The sequence below is a fragment of the Podarcis muralis genome, chromosome 3 (genome assembly GCF_964188315.1).
Source record: "Podarcis muralis chromosome 3, rPodMur119.hap1.1, whole genome shotgun sequence".
NCBI classification, from domain to species: Eukaryota; Metazoa; Chordata; class Lepidosauria; order Squamata; family Lacertidae; genus Podarcis; species Podarcis muralis.
This window is the reverse complement of record NC_135657.1, coordinates 104,924,430-104,942,695: the sequence shown is the minus strand read 5'-3', so window position 1 is coordinate 104,942,695 and position 18,266 is coordinate 104,924,430. Positions and strand designations below refer to the sequence as shown.

General features: G+C 43.0%; 1 protein-coding gene across 5 annotated transcripts in view; it reads left to right on the top strand.

Moving 5' to 3' along the window:
* MACROD2 (mono-ADP ribosylhydrolase 2) overlaps positions 1 to 18,266 on the top strand; it is a 997,146-nt gene that overhangs the window by 868,791 nt on the left and 110,089 nt on the right. For 4 of the 5 annotated variants that reach the window (XM_077926445.1, XM_077926442.1, XM_028722268.2 and 1 more), the window contains one exon: positions 7,112 to 7,195. The exons of the other annotated variant lie outside the window; for it this stretch is intronic. In XM_077926445.1, the coding sequence (XP_077782571.1) occupies positions 7,112 to 7,195 (84 nt within the window). The remainder of the gene's footprint in view (positions 1 to 7,111; positions 7,196 to 18,266) is intronic. 5 annotated transcript variants of the gene reach the window in all.

Here is an 18,266-nt window from a genome sequence, read left to right as displayed (position 1 = left end):
AGTCTGTAACCTGAAGCGTCTGTAACTCAAGGTACCACTGTATATAGTAATTTACTGTGAGCCTTCATGAACCTATCAGGCAAAGCATGAATCATTTGACTGCATTTAAATAGGCCACACAGACTGATGTAGCTGCATAGACCGACCGTATGTTCTGTATTACACACACACACACACACACACACACACACACACACACACACTTAGGAGGATCTTCTGGGTCATAGAGCCCTGGTGAGGCTTTGATAGCCTGCGGGGAACCTAATGTTGAACTAATATGCCTGAGAGAGCAAAGGATGACAGGAGCTGAACAACAAGTTACAAAAAGGAGGAACGGGCTTGGTCAGAAGAACTCTAGAAAGCTCTCCCAGTTTTTGCTGTTATAAACCTGCTGCTTCCTCAAATGATATGGGCCACATCTTCTTAGAGCTTCAGTTTTCAACTTGGGACTCTTAGGCCCTGCTGTCAAATGCCTACCCAATTGTAGGCATCACAGTCATAGGCATCACAATTGTCGACAGAGAGAATAGAGGCCTTTGCATCAGTGAGCATAAGAAACTAATGTACATCTTATAACAATCTAATGCAATACAAAATGCAATGCCCTCCCTCGGCAATCTTCGTGGAGCTCTGGCCCAATGGTTGCCAGTGGCTTGAATTAATTAATTTTTATAATGAATGATTTTAGAATGTTGTTTATGCTGTACTTTTGTACTGTTTTATTGTTGTTAGCCGCCCTGAGCCCGGCTTCGGCTGGGGAGGGCGGGATATAAATAAAATTTATTATTATTATTATTATTAAAAATGTGATAATAAAACAAAACTTTTAAATAAGCAAACTACATCAAAAAGTAACATTCAACAATTATTAGAGTAGTATAAAATAATATCAACATATAAAAGTTAAACAGAAATCCACTCAACAGTTACAATAAATAATTTCTAAACTATAATCAATAAAACACTTCTCTTTGCCTTCTGTTCAGGCTTTAGTTTATCAGCACTGTTTATTTATTTTGCATGTTTTGTGTCATGTTTTTCTTTCCTTTTCTATTTGCCTTGTATGCCGTCCAGTGGTTTGGAAAGGTGGTTATGAAAATGTTTCCATGAATGGTTGGTACCTTAAGGGTCTATCTCACTGACTGCTACAACCCAGCCCACTCTTCTGACTTAGCAAAGACTTTCCTGCACTAGCCTTACCTGTAGAATGAGAAGAGAAACTTAACTGGATCCACTGGCTGTTCTTTGTTTTAAGTTGAGTGCAAAGGACTTCTAGGGGTGTGTTGTTGCTGTGGTCACCCTGCGGCTTTCCTCTTGCACCTTCCCTTTGTGCTGTTCCATTTAGCTGCAGGGCACCTTGCCTTGTAGTTGTAAGGATATGCTTGTGAAATACCCTCACAGATCTGAGGATGCCATGAGCGCCATTCAGGGCATTCTCACCCTCCCTCACATATTGCTGATAACAAATAACATAGCTAACGGATTATGGCTCCCAACAGCTTTTTATTTCTAATCAGAGATATGTTCAGATATACAGTGATACCTCGGGTTATATAGTAATAATAATAATTTATTATTTATACCCCACCCATCTGGCTGAGTTTCCCCAGCCACTCTGGGCGGCTTCCAATAAAGTGTTAAAAACAATACAGCATTAAATATTAAAAACTTACTTAAACAGGGTTAAGTACTTAATTCGTTCCAGAGGTCCGTTCTTAACCTGAAGCTGTTCTTAACCTGAAGCACCACTTTAGCTAATGGGGCCTCCTGCTGCCGCAATGCCGCCGGAGCACGATTTCTGTTCTCATCCTGAAGCAAAGTTCTTAACCCGAGGTACTATTTCTGGGTTAGCGGAGTCTGTAACCTGAAGCGTATGTAACCTGAAGCGTATGTAACCCGAGGTACCACTGTATATTCTTTTAATGCGATAAGTAGTATAGTGTGTTTTCAAATTCCACACAGAAATACATGCATGCATGACACATGAAGCAACTTAGATGTTTGCCTCCGCACTTGTACAGTTATTTCCCTTCTGAAAATTCAGGGGGCGAGTTCATCTCAGCCGTGGCATTCCATAAACATGTCTGCACACTCAGAACCCAAATGGATGGGGTTTATAAATTGAATGGCATGTTAAAATAGTAAGTGAGGCTACTTCAAAATAAGCTTGCTGTTCCACTTGCCTAATTTAAAAGAAAATGATTTAACCGTTTCAATTTGCAAACAGAAAAAAAGACAACTCCCGTTTCCTCTTCTCTTCAACCTTTGAAATGACGCTAATTCCAATTAGACTGTGCTACAAGTCCATGCAAAATTAGCCCATTAGAGTGGAATGTTTGTCTCTACATCTGCTCTCCTTCTGTTAGACATGAGTCGGGGCTCGCTGCAGGCATGTCATCACTCACAGAGCCATCAGGCTCTCTAAGCTGGAGCTGTACAGACCAGACAAAGTGCACCTGTTGGACAGAGAGGGAGTGATCTTTTTTTCAATGTGAACTTAGGAAGGGGGTTAAATGAGCACCTGGGCACCTAAACGGGAAGAAAGGAATAGCCATGTTTTGAGTTCTGGCACCTCCTGGTGGTGGCACCAAGAACTGGCCCAGTGCTGCTGTTGGTCTTCCCATCTTCTCTCCAGGGCGTTTGGAAGAAGCACTGCAGCGCTGAGGCACAACTAGTCTCTCTAGAGACTTTATTATCTAGTTTGAGTAGCCTCCCTTTTCTTTTTAGCATGCACCCCGCTTTAGGATAGGATGACCCAAAACAAAGCAAAATGAAAAACCAGCAATTGGGAAGTTTCCATAGTGGATGAAATGCTTTTGAAAGGCATTTGGATGAATGGGGTTGAAATGACTTTTAAATATTTTTGCACCCAGATACTCTCTTAAAATCCAATTCTGGTTCAGCCTTTTAAAATCACAGCCAATGTGCAAATCTTTTCTTTTCAGTATTCCTTCTACATTCCCTTTCCTTACTCCCCATTATGAAGCCTTGGCAGTTGCGTGGACTTGCAGACCCACAACATGCCCTTTCTGAAATAGGCTATTGCTCTGAAATCCATTACCTTGCATTTGTTCAGGCCTGTGTGTGTGTGTGTGTGTGTGTACATTATTTTCAGGCTGCCATGTATCACAATTTTTTTCTCTGGGCTGCTCACTCAATAAAAACTACAAAACAACAACAAAAATACAACAAAATGCAGCAAGATACCGTAGGTGAAATTAGTGCATCTCTGGCAAATGGGAAGGGGTCCCGAAAGCAATATTGGAAATTAATTCTCTATGGGGCAGTCACCATTTGATACACTGTTAATCACTGCATTGCTACAGTTAACATGATCTTCATATGCCCTATAACAGAAGACCGTTTATTCCACACCGTCCCAATTAGTGCCTAGGCTTAATATCGTTAAACTAGCAAGGATACATTTGCAAAAGTCTCTTAGACATTCACATATTCAGCCCAGCTGAGTTATTATTTGAACCAAGCCAGTCTTTCATTTGAAGAGTATCTTTTCTTTCCATATTTGAAAGGATTCATAGTGAGTAATAGATATTTGAGGTTGCGACTGCAATTAGCCATTTCCTATCATTAATGGACTTCCAGTTCATTTCATCTGTAGGTCATGACTCTAGCAGATGGAACTCTTAGTTGTGGACCATCTTTATGAATTATTGCCACTGCCTGCATGCTATCCATACTTAACTTTCATATCAGCTCCCAGCTCCCCCCCCCCCCAAAAAAAAATTAAGTGCTCCATAATTATACATTTGTAACCTATTTTTTTCCTGACAAATGCCTTTCAAACTGATTTCATCCTAATTCAGAGGAACTGCAGATCTGCACATAAGGGCCTGAAATCAGCCTCATCTGAAGCCATTGGGAGAGGGGGGATATCACTGCATTTCCATCAGGTCTTCGAAATGGCTACAAAAGGCCTCTAATGAAAAAATAACAGATGACCAAATGCATAGCATACTGAGATAAATGCATTCTCTGTTTTACATTTCTCTGCCACCCAGGAAGGCACATATCTTATTACCTTTGCAAACTTTGCTCCTGTGGGTCAGTGTGAGGCTCCCTCCCCCCCCCCCAAATGAACCGCAGGGTGTTTATAATATAATCCTTTTTTATATATATAGAGCTGCCACTAATGCTCTTTTGAGTATGAAGACTCATTAGGAATTAGTTAGAGGCAAGGGAAAATGAATAACAGTATTCGCAAAAATCACACTTAATGCTTGCGCATTGGCTTTCTTATTTCAGATACAAAATTATGCACAAAAAAGCTTATATCTCTCTGTGTGTGCGCACGCGCGCTGAGACAGTATATTTTAACCTTCAGCAAAGTCCAACTCCTGTTGAAATCAATGGCAAATCTCTCATAGATTTAAATGGATCAGAATTTCACCTCTTTAATATTTAGTTTACTCCCCTTCCCCCAAACAAATGTCCTTTCTTTTCTCGCAGCTGCTAGCATATTGTGATGTTCAGTTAAAAGCTCTCCAATGCGATCATATTTCATGCAGCATGTTGCTGGTCTGGCTTGAATCAAAGGGGCAGATGTAGTTAAAGCTTTCTATGGACCTTAGTTGTACGGTATCAGATATGTCTTCTGTCCGTGTATTTTCATGCTGCATTGGCAGAAGAAAAGGTTCGTGGATGTAGCAAATCTTTTCCAGCTCTAAAATGTGTGATTTAATGGTGCATTAGAGCAATCTTATCTTTTGATTTTTGTGGCTTTCTTAAAACTTATTGGGCAATTTTTAAAAAAGGAAGGGAGAAAGAAACCATATATAAATTCACTTAGGTTACTAACACTGTTTATTTCTTTATTTAAAGCATCCCCCCTTGCTCTTTAACAGAAAAGGCTCGCAGAATGGCTTACATAAGATCAATAAAAACAATACAACCCCTGCCCGCAGGCTTACAATCCGAAAGACCCAACACAAAAGGAAAAAGGAGTGGGAGGAAATAAAGGAACCTCGGGCATCAGTTCTTAAGATTGCACAACAGTCCTTATAATGACCAGGTGGAGTGGAAATAGTGCAGGGAGGGAAGGAGCCTGGTGGAGCTGTTCTCTAAGCAAAGCCAATGGAGAAGCGCTGCTTCGCATCTCCCCTTCTGCTAAAGCCTGGCAGAATAGCAGTTCCATCTACAAATGCATGACTGCATCTAAAGATCACCGTACATCTGGCCTGAATTTATTCCTGCGATATATGCTAGCAATTTTTTTTTAACATTTCTGTTGTTACACGTATTTTAATTATACATTAGAATATGGTGGTTGCTGCAGTTGTTGTTTTAAATGTAGATGGCTACCCATATAAAATATACAGTGGTACATCGGGCGCTGTGAGTTAAACCACAGAACCTAGGACTTGCTGATCAGAAGGTTGGCGGTTCGAATCCCCGCAAAGGGGTGAGCTCCCATTGCTCAGTCCCTGCTCCTGCCAACCTAGCAGTTCAAAAGCACGTCAAAGTGCAAGTAGATAAATAGGTACCGCTCCGGCGGGAAGGTAAACAGTGTTTCCGTGCGCTGCTCTGGTTCACCAGAAGTGGCTTAGTCATGCTGGCCACATGACCTGGAAGCTGTACACCAGCTCCCTTGGCCAATAAAGCGAGATGAGCGCCGCAACCCCAGAGTCGGTCATGACTGGACCTAATGGTCAGGGGTACCTTTACCTTGGGTTAAGAACTTAATTCATTCCAGAGGTCCGTTCTTAACCTGAAACTGTTCTTAACCTGAAGCACCACTTTAGCTAATGTGGCCTCCCGCTGCCGCTCGATTTCTGTTCTCATCCTGAAGCAAAGTTCTTAACCTGAGGTACTATTTCTCCGTTAGCGTCTGTAACCCGAGGTACCACTGTATATCTCAAGTGGCTCACAAAGAGAATCACCAGAAAGCTTTTAAGTGGAGGTCTCCTATTGAATGTGTTGAAATTAATTCAGTGTTGTGATATTAGTTTATTGCAATTATATTTACACTTGGATTTGAAAAAATAAAGAAACCCCAATAAGTGGCAATTGATCTAATCAAAATTATAGAACAAACTCAGTGTCCCTTGGTCAGTCTTAGGAGGGACTCTAGGCTCCTTTGCCTGCTCCCACCTCTGGAGTCTGTTGGCCCAAGAATAAAACATTTAATATACTAAGTTATATGAGCCAGTGTGGTGTAGTGGTTAAAAGCGGTAGTCTCGTAATCTGGGGAACCGGGTTCTCTTCCCCGCTCCTCCACATGCAGCTGCTGGGTGACCTTGGTCCAGTCACACTTCTTTGAAGTCTCTCAGCCTCACTCACCTCACAGAGTGTTTGTTGTGGGGGAGGAACAGAAAGGAGAATGTTAGCGGCTTTGAGACTCCTGAAGGGGAGTGAAAGGCGGGATATCAAATCCAAACTCCTCTTCTTCTTCTTCTAAGATCAGTATACTTGAGACTTAGGAACGTTGACTCCAACTCCCAGTGCAGCTTGCACATAATTCTTACTGATTCATCTGATTTAAAGGGGACTTTTAACCTGCCAAAGATTATTAGTTTCTGATATTCAGCTAGTTAAATGAATTCAGCGTTTCTTTACTCATTAGCATTATTTTCTTAAGAATGGGTATGGTTGGATGCTAAGTTTGCTACTGAGCCACTTCACTGTTGATGCCAATACTTCTACCTCCATTCCTCAACTCATAGTGCAATTCTAAATGTGTCTACTCAGAAATAAGTCCCATTGTTTTCAATGGTGCTTACTCCCATGTGAGTGTGCATGTGATTGCTGTCTAAGCTCACAAGCTGAGGTCACTGTTCCTTGTCTGTAAAGCTCCAGGGGTTTTGAAACTCTGTTCACTCAAGTGATATTATTGTGATACTACAGGAGAATGTGATGGGCTTGTGGCTTTTGAAATAAGGTGTTTCGAGTCCAGCCTAAAGTCCCTCAGAGCCATGATGATGGCATGTGAGTCAGAAAGGCATCTTCACGATGCTTAAAAGCACCACTCTTTCCTTCTGAAAGCAGCACAGAGATCATATCTGTTTATTCTTCCAATATCTTGCACGTTCATATTTAATTTTTTAAAATGCTAACTCAAAAATCCCCTCTATTTATGAATTCTTTCTTCTTACAGAGGGAGTGGAGCAGAAAGGCCAGTCTCCTTCACCCGTGAAATGCAAAGCAAAGCAATCTGAGGACCTGGAGGACAATAATGAGGGTAGGTGGGATTAAGTCTCCTTGGAGTCATTTATCAGTTTTTCATTACACAAAGATAGGTTCCCTTTAATTTTTAAATTATACAGTTTGCAGTCTATTTGTTTTAAAATATTACTAGTGTCTATGTTTACTGTGCGATTTCTTTATCCTCCCCTAGTGCAGTTTGGCCCTGGGTTAACTGAGCTAAGCAACTATTCTTTTATCTTTTCCCATGTGTAATTTTGACCCAAATTTTTGTGTGACAATGATATCCTTTCTGGCAGGAGAGAGATAACAATTGTTTTAATACCACAATGCTATTTAGTATTTACGGGCGTTGGAAAGATAGGATGTGTAGTTTTCAAAAAATGTGTGGCCAGGAAACTAAGCAGTTCTCATAATTCCAAAATTGAGGAATTCCGTCTTGCCACGCTACTATGATTGGTCTTAAATAAGAGTTGGAACAGGGCACAAAAAGTCATATTGTTAAATCGTAATAGCAATTTTCTGTTGAACATTTCATTGACTTTAATCTACTGGATTTCAGATTTACAGCCTGATACAAACCTTAGCTGGATCTTGGCTGCATACACAGAGCTCCCAATGCAACCCAAAATTTCACATTTATTTTGGCTCAGCATGTCCAGTGTGGATGTACCTATGGAGCTGATACCCAGTGAGGTGAACAGGAAGCTCCCTGCTCACATGGGAGCTCCGTGCATGGATCAGAGCTGGTGTAGTGTACAAGTTAAGAGACTGAGCTATGAGAACGAACCTTGGCTACAGCTCATGCTTGAGGAAGACAGAGCTTAACCACAATCCTGGGTCTGGATGACACACTAAGCTAAACTTTAGCTTAACCCAGGACAGTTTGGGAGCAGGAAGGACCAGAGGGGACATGTTTGCAGAGTCCCAATAGGCCATAGTTTCTGCGAACCAGTCCACTGATAAAAAGGGCTAATTGTTGCCATAGTTTACTTCAGCGTACTAAAGGATTGGTACTGAATGGGGCACATACTCCTGAAGCTGACTCCTGATTTGTTCATTGTAGTTAGCAAGGAGTCAGAGCTGCATCAGCCCAGTGATACAGTGGCAGACCCTCAAAGTGTCCCTATTTTCCAGGGACGTCCCTGATTTAGAAAAGCCGTCCCGGTTTCTGAGTTGATCCCGGAATGTCCCACTCTCCCCTATTTTCAATGGAGAAAAGTTGGAGGGTATGGAGTTATCCAATCCCTGAGCTGTCTGAAGGATATCCTGTATAGGGAAGCTTTTTTAAAAAATGTTTAATGTTTTATTATGTTTTTATATGTTAGAAGCTGTCCAGAGTGGCTGGGGCAACCCAGTAAGATGTGTGGGGTATAAATAGTAAAATTATCATTATGGAATGGGACGTACCTATTTTCATCGGAGAAATGTTGGAGGGTATGCAGTGATGAGAGAAGGACTTTCAAAATCAGTCCTATTTAGGACTCTCTTAAGCTTCTACATGGGCCCTCCTGAACTGCAAAGCTATTCATCTAAGAACAGAATTTAACTTCCAGTTAAACATCAGCTAAAGAGAGTCTAGTATTTAAAGATTATAATCTTATATTGCTTCTTCTATGCATAACACAACATGTAAGCAAGCTCAGTGCAGCATATTCTATGATTTGTAGTTGTGCAGAAGAATAGCTTCATTTATGTATTTATAATGCATGCTATTCTTTTTCTTGAGTAAGAATAGTCAGTAATAAAGCAACACAGATACCCATATACATTTTATCCGGTGAGCCTCTGTTACTTGACATTGTTCCTTTAAATAAACACCAGGGATTTCTGTATTAACCTTTTAGCAACCACTAAATATCTACAGTTGGCACTCCATACAATTATTCTTTTTAATAAAATAATGATACGGTGATGATTAATGCTCCACTTCCCACTCTCTTGTAGTGTATGGAACAGGATTGATATCATTTCCCCGCATTAATGAACTACCAAGGTTTGCGATTGCTTGAAAAGGCATGAGTGAAATGTTAAATCAGTGTTAGTACTGCAAAGCCTTGGGATGAAGCAACCTAAAAATCTAAATTAATTAACAGGAAGAGGGTGAAAGAGTGACTCTTTGGAACTCCTCAGTTCACCACATTTGCAGTAGTATGCGTACTGCAATGCTTTGCTAGCTCTGATGTGGCGCCTGTGCTTTAATGACATTGCGCAGGTGCTACATTTGAGACACTTCATCCAAAGCACTTATATGCTTTAGCTGCAAATCTTAGGATTAGATAGATTCACTGTTTGTGCAATACCTTGCTAGCGTATAAAAGTGTTTGACGGATGACCCAATCATCACTGGAAGCAAGGGTCGGCAAATCATCTTTAACACGGTGAATCGTGGATTGACCCCTTTGCCTTTTAGCTTTTAGGTTCAATGTGAAATGTATGAAATACTGTTGAGGAACTGAAAGTCGTAAGTTTCCTGGCAGATGGGTACTCTCACCTTCCGCATGGAGTGCAAAGGCACTGAGGAGTTCACACAGCCTTGACAAGTCAATGGACAATTATTTTCCAATCTTCTTTATAGATGTGTATTTAGAGATTGATGCTTCTAGCTTTCTTTCTCCGGGGTTCTTTCTCCCCTTATAAATATCTCTGGCAGGGCGACCCACCCATGAGGCAGAGGGAAGCTGCCGCCTCAGGCGTCAGAATCCCATGGGGAGCTATCCGCTCACAAACCCTTCTTGCCCCTGCCATTGTTAGGGTTGTACAGCGGCAGCAAGCAGTACTTCAGCTGGGGGGACTTCACCTCAGGCAGCAAAATGGGATGGCTCATCCCTGCTCTGTGGGAAAATATCTTGGTGAGATCTGGACTGCTGGTCATTTTACTGCCACACTTCAGTTCCCATTTAAACATTTTAGAAGTATCCCCAAAGGCTGCTTCACAAACTGCAGGGTCAGTTCCACATACACAGCCAGAAGCAGGGGCTTACCACATTCCCCCCAGTGGCGGTTATAAAAACATTAGTTTTCTAGCTGTTACACTGTAATGCGTAGCAGCCCTCGGTCAGGAAAGCAGTTCTGAACTGATTCAGCAACACATTTGACCATTTGCTTAAGGGGTTCTGTCCTGTTGAATCAAGGGCCATCGGGTCTTGACATTTCTTCTGAGCAATATACAACGAAAACCTTGAAAGCCAGGTGCAGTGGATTACTGCTGGTGAAATGTTTGTGGTGTTAATGTCACAGGATGCCTGCTGCATGATCGTGCCTGTGATGATGATGATGATGATGATGATGATGATGATGATGATAATAATTTATTTATAACCCACCCATCTGGCTGGGCTTCCCCAGCCACTCTGGGCAGCTTCCAACAAAATATTAAAATACAGTAATGCATCAAACATTAAGAGCTTCCCTAAACAGGGCTGCCTTCAGATGTCTTCTAAAAGTCTGGTAGTTGTTGTTCTCTTTGACATCTGGTGGGAGGGTGTGACGATCACACAGGGTCCCTGGACGTTTGACGGTCTATTGATCTCTGTGCCACCACTGTGCTCGCTTCCCCGCTGCCACCAACCCATTACTCTCGGGTAAAACACTGAGTCCAGACAGTTGTTAAAAGTGAACCAAATAAACAAGTTTATTTTAGATATAAACATTAACAAGTTTATGGTTTCTCAGATAATATTCCTGTCAGTATCTTAACTTTAGTTTTTTTACCAGCCTATACCTTCCTAATACTTTCTGATGATTATCTCAACTGTTTGACTGACTCCTCTTAACAAATTCTCTCACTCTCTCATACCAGACTAGCCCAACCCACAGACTTATCCTCACTGTCTCTTCTAATGCCAGACTGTCTTCTCAACCACCCTAACTCTAACTCTTAACTCCGGCCCTTGGGTTCCCATTGGTTAGTCATTTTACAATTAGTTAACCCTTTCCTTATGAACCCAGTATGATGTCACACACCTAGGAGGGCAAATGCCACAGAGGGTGTTCCACAGGGTGGGCGCCACCACCAAGAAGGCCCTCTGCCTGGTTTCCTGTAACTTGGCTTCTCGCAGTGAGGGAACCGCCAGAAGGCCCTCGGTGCTGGACCTTAGTGTCCAGGTAGAATGATGGGGGTGGAGACGCTCCTTCATTAGTTGAATAGCAACACAGCTTCTTTCCCCTAGACCTGTGTCATTTTCTATCCCTTCTAAAGACTGTGATTGATTGTTCGCTTGAGACTTACCGGTAAGTGCTTTGGCACTGTGATACTGGAGCAATGGGGTTATACATGTATGATTATGTTTGTACCTCACCCTTGCTACAAGGAGCTCAAGGTGGTCTACCTAGTTCTCTTCTTCTCCATTTTATCTTTGCAACAACTCTGAGAGGTATGTTAGGCTGAGAGACTGAGTGGCCCAAGGCCATGTTATGACTGAGGGGGGATTTGAACCTTGGTCCTAGTCCACTGCTCTACTGCACTAGAGCAAGAGGTTGCCTATGGATTATTCCTTTAACCACATATGCAAGAAGTTGCTAAGAACAGGGAGGCTACTCTGTCTTGTGCTGTAATTCAACAATCAGAAACACCAGCCTTTAATTCTTATTTTAAGTATTTTGCAATCTGAAACGTACCTCTTCTTTTCTTGGTCTTTTTTATTTTTAAGCTTCACATTCATTCCCTCAAGAGCAGACAATTTGTCTCCCTCCCTCATCCCCACACCCAATTAAATAGTTGCTGGATATTGTGCTACTGGTGCTGAAGCTGGAGAGGGGCACTAGCTAAGTGGAATATTAATTTGAATGCTTTTTAAATATTTGTCTACAAATCCCTTAATTTGTTCTCCTTTGGGCATTTCCACTCACTCACTGTTGTTGGTGAAACAGCCTGCCTGGCAAATTAATCACTCATTTACAGTGGCTGTTCATAAGGGATAGAAAAAAAGCCATTTTGGCTCAATTTTTGTATGCCTTCCTCCTTACGAATGTAGGAAATAGTTCAGAAGTTACTTACATGTGTGAAGATTCTTAACTATCATCCTGATGGAAGGTCTCTTCCTGTTCTATACCAGATGCCCATAGGAATTAGATCTATGCTTTGATACAGACCAAAGACATTTATCTGAAACCAGAGAACCCCTGAACTGAATAGTGTTGATTGTAACTTCGTCTGTGATATCCTCAGGGACAGCCATTTAATTTTCCACTATAAACCTGAGCCCCATTTGCTATGTTGCAGAAATATATGCCAACACAAAACATGCAGTGGTTGTTAAGCTCTAAAAATCCTGGGCTATCTTTTTTTAAAAAATAGGAAAAAAGAAAGGTTTTAAAGAGTAGCATTCTTAGCATTCAGTCAAATCATTTCTCTTCAATAAAGGGAATTTTATAGATCTCTTGAAAAGGACAATTTAAATGAAGATAAAGTACTGCAGAAAAAGTCCTTTGGGGAGTAGCAAGGCAGCAAATATCGCCATGAAACATTCACTCTTTAATGCAAAAATATACTTAAAGGAATTCAGCCTTTCTAGTCTGCTTGAGACCTTGTTACTGCATTTTAGGTTTGACAGTTTCCATTTGTCTTGACACATTATAAATACCTGGGCTACCAAATAGTTTCTTTCTGTATACATATATTTAAAAACACTATGGCCAGGATCCAAAAAGTTCCAAGTGCAAGTGGAATGCACTTCTGCATTTATACAGTGTGTGTGTGAGAGAGAGAGGGGAGGGGGTAATGATTTACCCAACTTCTGCTGCATCCCATATTATGCCAGAGGGTCGCCCAACTCTCAGAAGTAGCTTTTCAGGTAGGGCAAGGCCATTTTTGTCTATCTAATATGTGGGTGTGTTTATGACACTTAAATACCACCTTTCCCTCTAAGGAGCTCAAGGCGGTATACATGGTCTCCCCTCCCCATTTTTCCTCACAACAACCCTGTGAAGTAGGTTAGGCTGAGAGACAGTGACTTTACCGAAGGTTAATGTCAGGGAACTGCCATCGGCTCAGAGGCGAGAGATAGAGGGGCAGTTGTGTTACAGGGAGCCTCCGAAAATCTTGTGAAGCAGTTCCTCTTCCGGCGAAGAGGTAAGCCCCACCTCCAGTGGAGAAGAGGTGCAAGGACCAGAGGATGCTAGTAAGAGCTTTAACACCGCACCTGAGCAAGCCGGAGAGGAGGGAAGCATGCCCTTGCCATCGCCCATCATGCGCAGTAGTTTGAGGTTCAGGGAAGGGCGGAAAAGGCTGGGGGTGACGAAACTTTTATGTTGGGGGAGGTACAAAAACAGACCACTCCTGGATTCTGCTAGTGATTGAACCATTGAACCAGACATGAACTTATGATGCTCTTCACTGTAAATAGGTAAAGGTAAAGGGACCCCTGACCATTAGGTCCAGTCGTGACCATCTCGCTTTATTGGCCGAGGGAGCCGGCGTACAGCTTCCGGGTCATGTGGCTGGCATGACTAAGCCACTTCTGGCAAACCAGAGCAGTGCATGGAAACGCCGTTTACCTTCCCGCCTGAGCGGTACCTATTTATCTACTTGCACTTGGACGTGTTTTCGAACTGCTAGGTTGGCAGGAGCAGGGACCGAGCAACAGGCGCTCACCCCATCACAGGGATTCGAACCACTGACCTTCTGATCGACAAGTCCTAGGCTCTGTGGTTTAACCCACAGTGCCACCCGCGTCCCTGTAAATAGTTTGCAACAAAATAAAGCCTGTAAAAGACAGGTCAGAGTCCTGCCTGGCTACTCTCGAGCAACCACAACAGCATCTGACAGTTACCCAGTGAGCTTCATGGAAACCCTGCTCTCCTAAGGTCATAGCCCAAAGGTCTGAACATCAAACCACATTGGCTCTTCAGATCCTGTATCTAACTGGACCAATTCTGTTCTGTTTGGGCTTTATTTTATTACAGTCTGTAGCACTGTTTTGTGAAATTGGAGCCCATAACATCACAATGCACATTACATTGCAAAATGAACCCACTGGTAAAAATATGCACCACCAGGACAGAGGTTGATGCAGAAGGACTCTCTTGCGTTTATACATGCGCAAGACCTATATACACATGAGCCATCTATCTATTTTTTTTAGTAATAAGTGAGGGAGCCAGGCCTTCTGGTTTTTCTAGAGATGGTTTTAATTCTGTTTCCCTTTTCTTCTTTTCCATTGAGATAAAATAAGGTGCAAAGTTCCAAGTCACTAAAGTGACTAATGTAATGTTGTCAGAGGAAAATTATATACAGTGACAACCCGCGGTACCTCCAGGGTACTCATCTGTCAAGGAACTCATTTCACATTTCTATCCATTATCTGAATAACCAATAAACCCCCGTGACTGCGTGGTGCAGAGAGGAAGCAGTGATGATAGCCTTTATGAAATTTTAACACAGCTATTGCTTTAAATAGCATTGTGTGCATTTGGAATACCACACTGCCAGGTCTCTCCTTTTGTTCTTCTCCTCCCCTTATTATTATTATTATTATTACTACTACTAGTAGTGGTGGCGCCAATGGTGATGTTTTCTAGAAGGCATCTAATATTGACCTTACCTTTTAGTGACCTTCTCTATTTCCTTTTAACAGTTTTCCAACCCACTACATTGCACTGCACAGGGCTGTATGCAAACAACAGGCTTTTATTAATTTGTGGCACATAAAAAGAACTGTGCTCCATTGACTAGCAACCCATATAAAATAACAGCAATCCGCTGTGTTAATTACAAAAATAGATTCCACAACCTCAGTGTGAACAATGACTTAATCAATGCAGAAAGCAGTGATACTGAAGAAGGGCATCAAAGCATTTAAGAGGAAGTGTTTTGTTCCTTTTTTATTTTCTTGTGGTGCGTGTTTCTTTTTTCCTTTTTTTTTTGACAGAGCAAGGTTATTCACCATTTTTAATATTCAGATGATAATGTCGTGCTATATGTGCTCCAACTACCTCAGCTGGTCACCAGGGACAGCCCTTCTTTGCTGGTATCTGCCTCTGGTAAAAAGATCTTATTGCCACATGGGAAGATGTAAGGGATGCTTAAGCACATGCTTGAATGTCTCTTCCACAAACGAAAGGGCTCATCCTGTTTCTGCAAGGGACTGAGATCCATCAGAGGCTCCTGCTGGAGGATCGAAGGAGGTGATTTTTGTTTACCCTCCCTGCTGCAGCCCCTCCCCTGGCAACTTCCCACACTGTTCCGGGGGGTCCTTGGACCCTCTATAGCAGTGTTTCTCAACTTGTGGGTCCCCAGATGTTGTTGGACTACAACTCCCATCATTCCTAGCCAGCATGACCAGTGGTCGGGGATGATGGGAGTTGTAGTCCAACAACATCTGGGGACCCACAGCTTGAGAACCGCTGCTCTAGAGCTTTTCAGGTGTCACAATGGGCTGCAAGGCAAAGGAGCAATGGGTGAAAAATGCCTTCCCTCAGGGGCACCGACTTGCACCCAAGATCGAGGGATCCTGGTGCTCATCATGGGCATGTTGCGCGTTGTGTGTGTCTGATGCCATGCACTCATTGCACACGCAACTTCGCATCATTGGAAGGAGGCTATGTGCAGAGACCAGCACACTGTGGCTTCAATGGTTGGTGGCTCCTCCTCTCTCGTGCTGAGGAGGAGCTGAGCACTGAAGCTGCACCATTCTCGGCCCTGTGCTTAGCTTCCTCTGCCCCCTCAAGAATAAGGGAACCCAGGCCTCTGCCAACAGATACTGGTGGGGCCAAAGACAGCTCAGCCCCCCTGCCTTTCCCCATCCTCCAACAGGAAGTTTCAGTGAGCTCATGGCAATTCTGAATCCAACCCTTTGTCAGTATACCTACCCATTCACTAGATCTGTGCATTTTCATGACTACTGAATGAAGAGATGGGAAATCCTAAGTAGCAGCATCTGAAGCTGTAACCTTGAACACATTTACTAGGATGTGGGCCCATTTAAGCACAGTGGGACTTAAAGGTAAAGGTAAAGGTACCCCTGCCCATACGGGCCAGTCTTGACAGACTCTAGGGTTGTGCGCCCATCTCACTCAAGAGGCCGGGGGCCAGCGCTGTCCGGAGACACTTCCGGGTCATGTGGCCAGCGTGACAAAGCTGCATCTGGCGAGCCAGCGCAGCACACAGAAACGCCATTTACCTTCCCGCCAGTAAGCGGTCCCTATTTATCTACTTGCACCCGGGGGTGCTTTCGAACTGCTAGGTTGGCAGGCGCTGGGACCGAGCAACGGGAGCGCACCCCGCCGCGGGGATTCGAACCGCCGACCTTTCGATCGGCAAGCCCTAGGCGCTGAGGCTTTTACCCACAGCGCCTCTGAGTAAACATGCATAGGATTGCACTGTGAATGGCTTGAAATGTTGGCCCCATTTTTTCTCAAGGCCATTATACTGAAGATAATCTTCATTATCTCACTGTTTTTATGGTCAAGTAAGTGAACAGCGCTTATGCCTCCGCCTTCCTTTAAGAGCCCTGAGGTTGTTCAGACAAGGCCCCTTGATTAATGGGAATTTAATGAAGTGGCTGCTGCTGCAGCAGCGAAGCAAGGAGACCTCCAAAGTTGTTTTGGCTAGCCAGGCACATCGCATGTCCAAGGTTTCCTGGAAATCAAACACAGGAGCTTTAGGTGAGCGTCTAGTAGGAAATTGCAGCTGAAGCAGAGGCTCTGCAGGTGTGTGTTCTTAGTTTGAATCCAGAGAGTTTGTATTGATTCTGCATTGGTAAGGGAACCGCCGTAGTTGATCATGCTTGTTTCCTAACAATTCCTTCGCAATTTATAAATACCTGTATTTGAACAAAGACGCCACAAGATTCTGCTGCTTTCTCCTGGGAAAGAGGACTGCCCTGAGTTTCCTGCCACTTGACAAAGTAGGAACAAAACAACAGGAATCTTGTTTCCTGAGAACGGTGTATACCTTCTCCCATAATGTTTGGTTCAAGAGGGGCGAGAGGTATTGAACCCCGTAGAGACAAAACAGCAAAGCATCCCGTGAACTCAAGTTCAGGTTCTGAATGCCTGCTCAGTGCCTTTGTCTTCTCAGGCCTCTTTACTTTCTGAAACCTTTGAGAATAAACCTTGGTGGCTCATGTTTTCTTTCTAGTTTTTCCCTTGATTATTACACAGCAGTTGCTGAGGGAAAGAGATCTGTGGGTTTCCCCTCTCTTTTCGGCAAGCAACTGGATGTTGCAAGCTAGTGCAAAGAGCACCCTGACAAATTGATAACCTTGTGCTAAATTCTGCCTCAGTGTTGAAATAAGCTGTTAGGACTGTGAGCACACTATTGGGCTCAGAAAACTGTTTAACAATTACTAATTCTTCTACACCTCAGTTGAATATGCTTCCTTCACCGCCTTGGACCCCTCTCCCTAACATCAAGTTACAGACCAAGCTGTAATTAAAACTGACCCAAATCATTATTTATTTCTAAATATGAAAATGTGTGGAAGATTCTGTACATCAGGCAATTGTCCTGATGATTAAATTTAAGATATTTGTTGGGGCTTGGCTTTGAGGACAAGGGAAGGGGGCAAGGAGAGAGAAAGTTGTTTAAATTTTGGACGTCTTCTGTAACTGGAATAGTCTGGACTCCAGCTCTGTTTTCTACCACCTGTTTGTGATTAATTGCAGTGCATGTATTTAACACAGAAAGCACCACACAGTTGTGTTGCTTAGATTTTCAGAATATTTCTGGAAAAGGTGTTGTGTGTTGCCTGAGACAAAACTGTTGTCAAATGTTGACTTGTGTCAGCTCAACATGAATACTCAGGAGGCTCAGTTTTGGGCTCTGAGCTCAAATGAATTGTAGATGTGCATTGGCTGGTAACTGGCCGGTGGCTTCATGATGTTCTGCCACACCCTTGTCTGCCTAATATGCATTTGCCATCTGGCCACTGAATACAACTGGTGGAATATTGTTGTTGGACCTGCTGGTCTGCAGTCTAGGTAATCTATAAAGCCTATAAAGCCTTAAACAGCTCAGGACTGCAGTACCACAAGGACCGCCTCTTTCCATATGAACCTACCTGGACCCTGAGATCATCTTCTGAGGCCCTTTGTCATGGGCCTCCTCCTCGAGAGGTCTGGAGGGTGGCAACACAAGAACAGGGCCTTCTCTGCAGTGGCTCCCC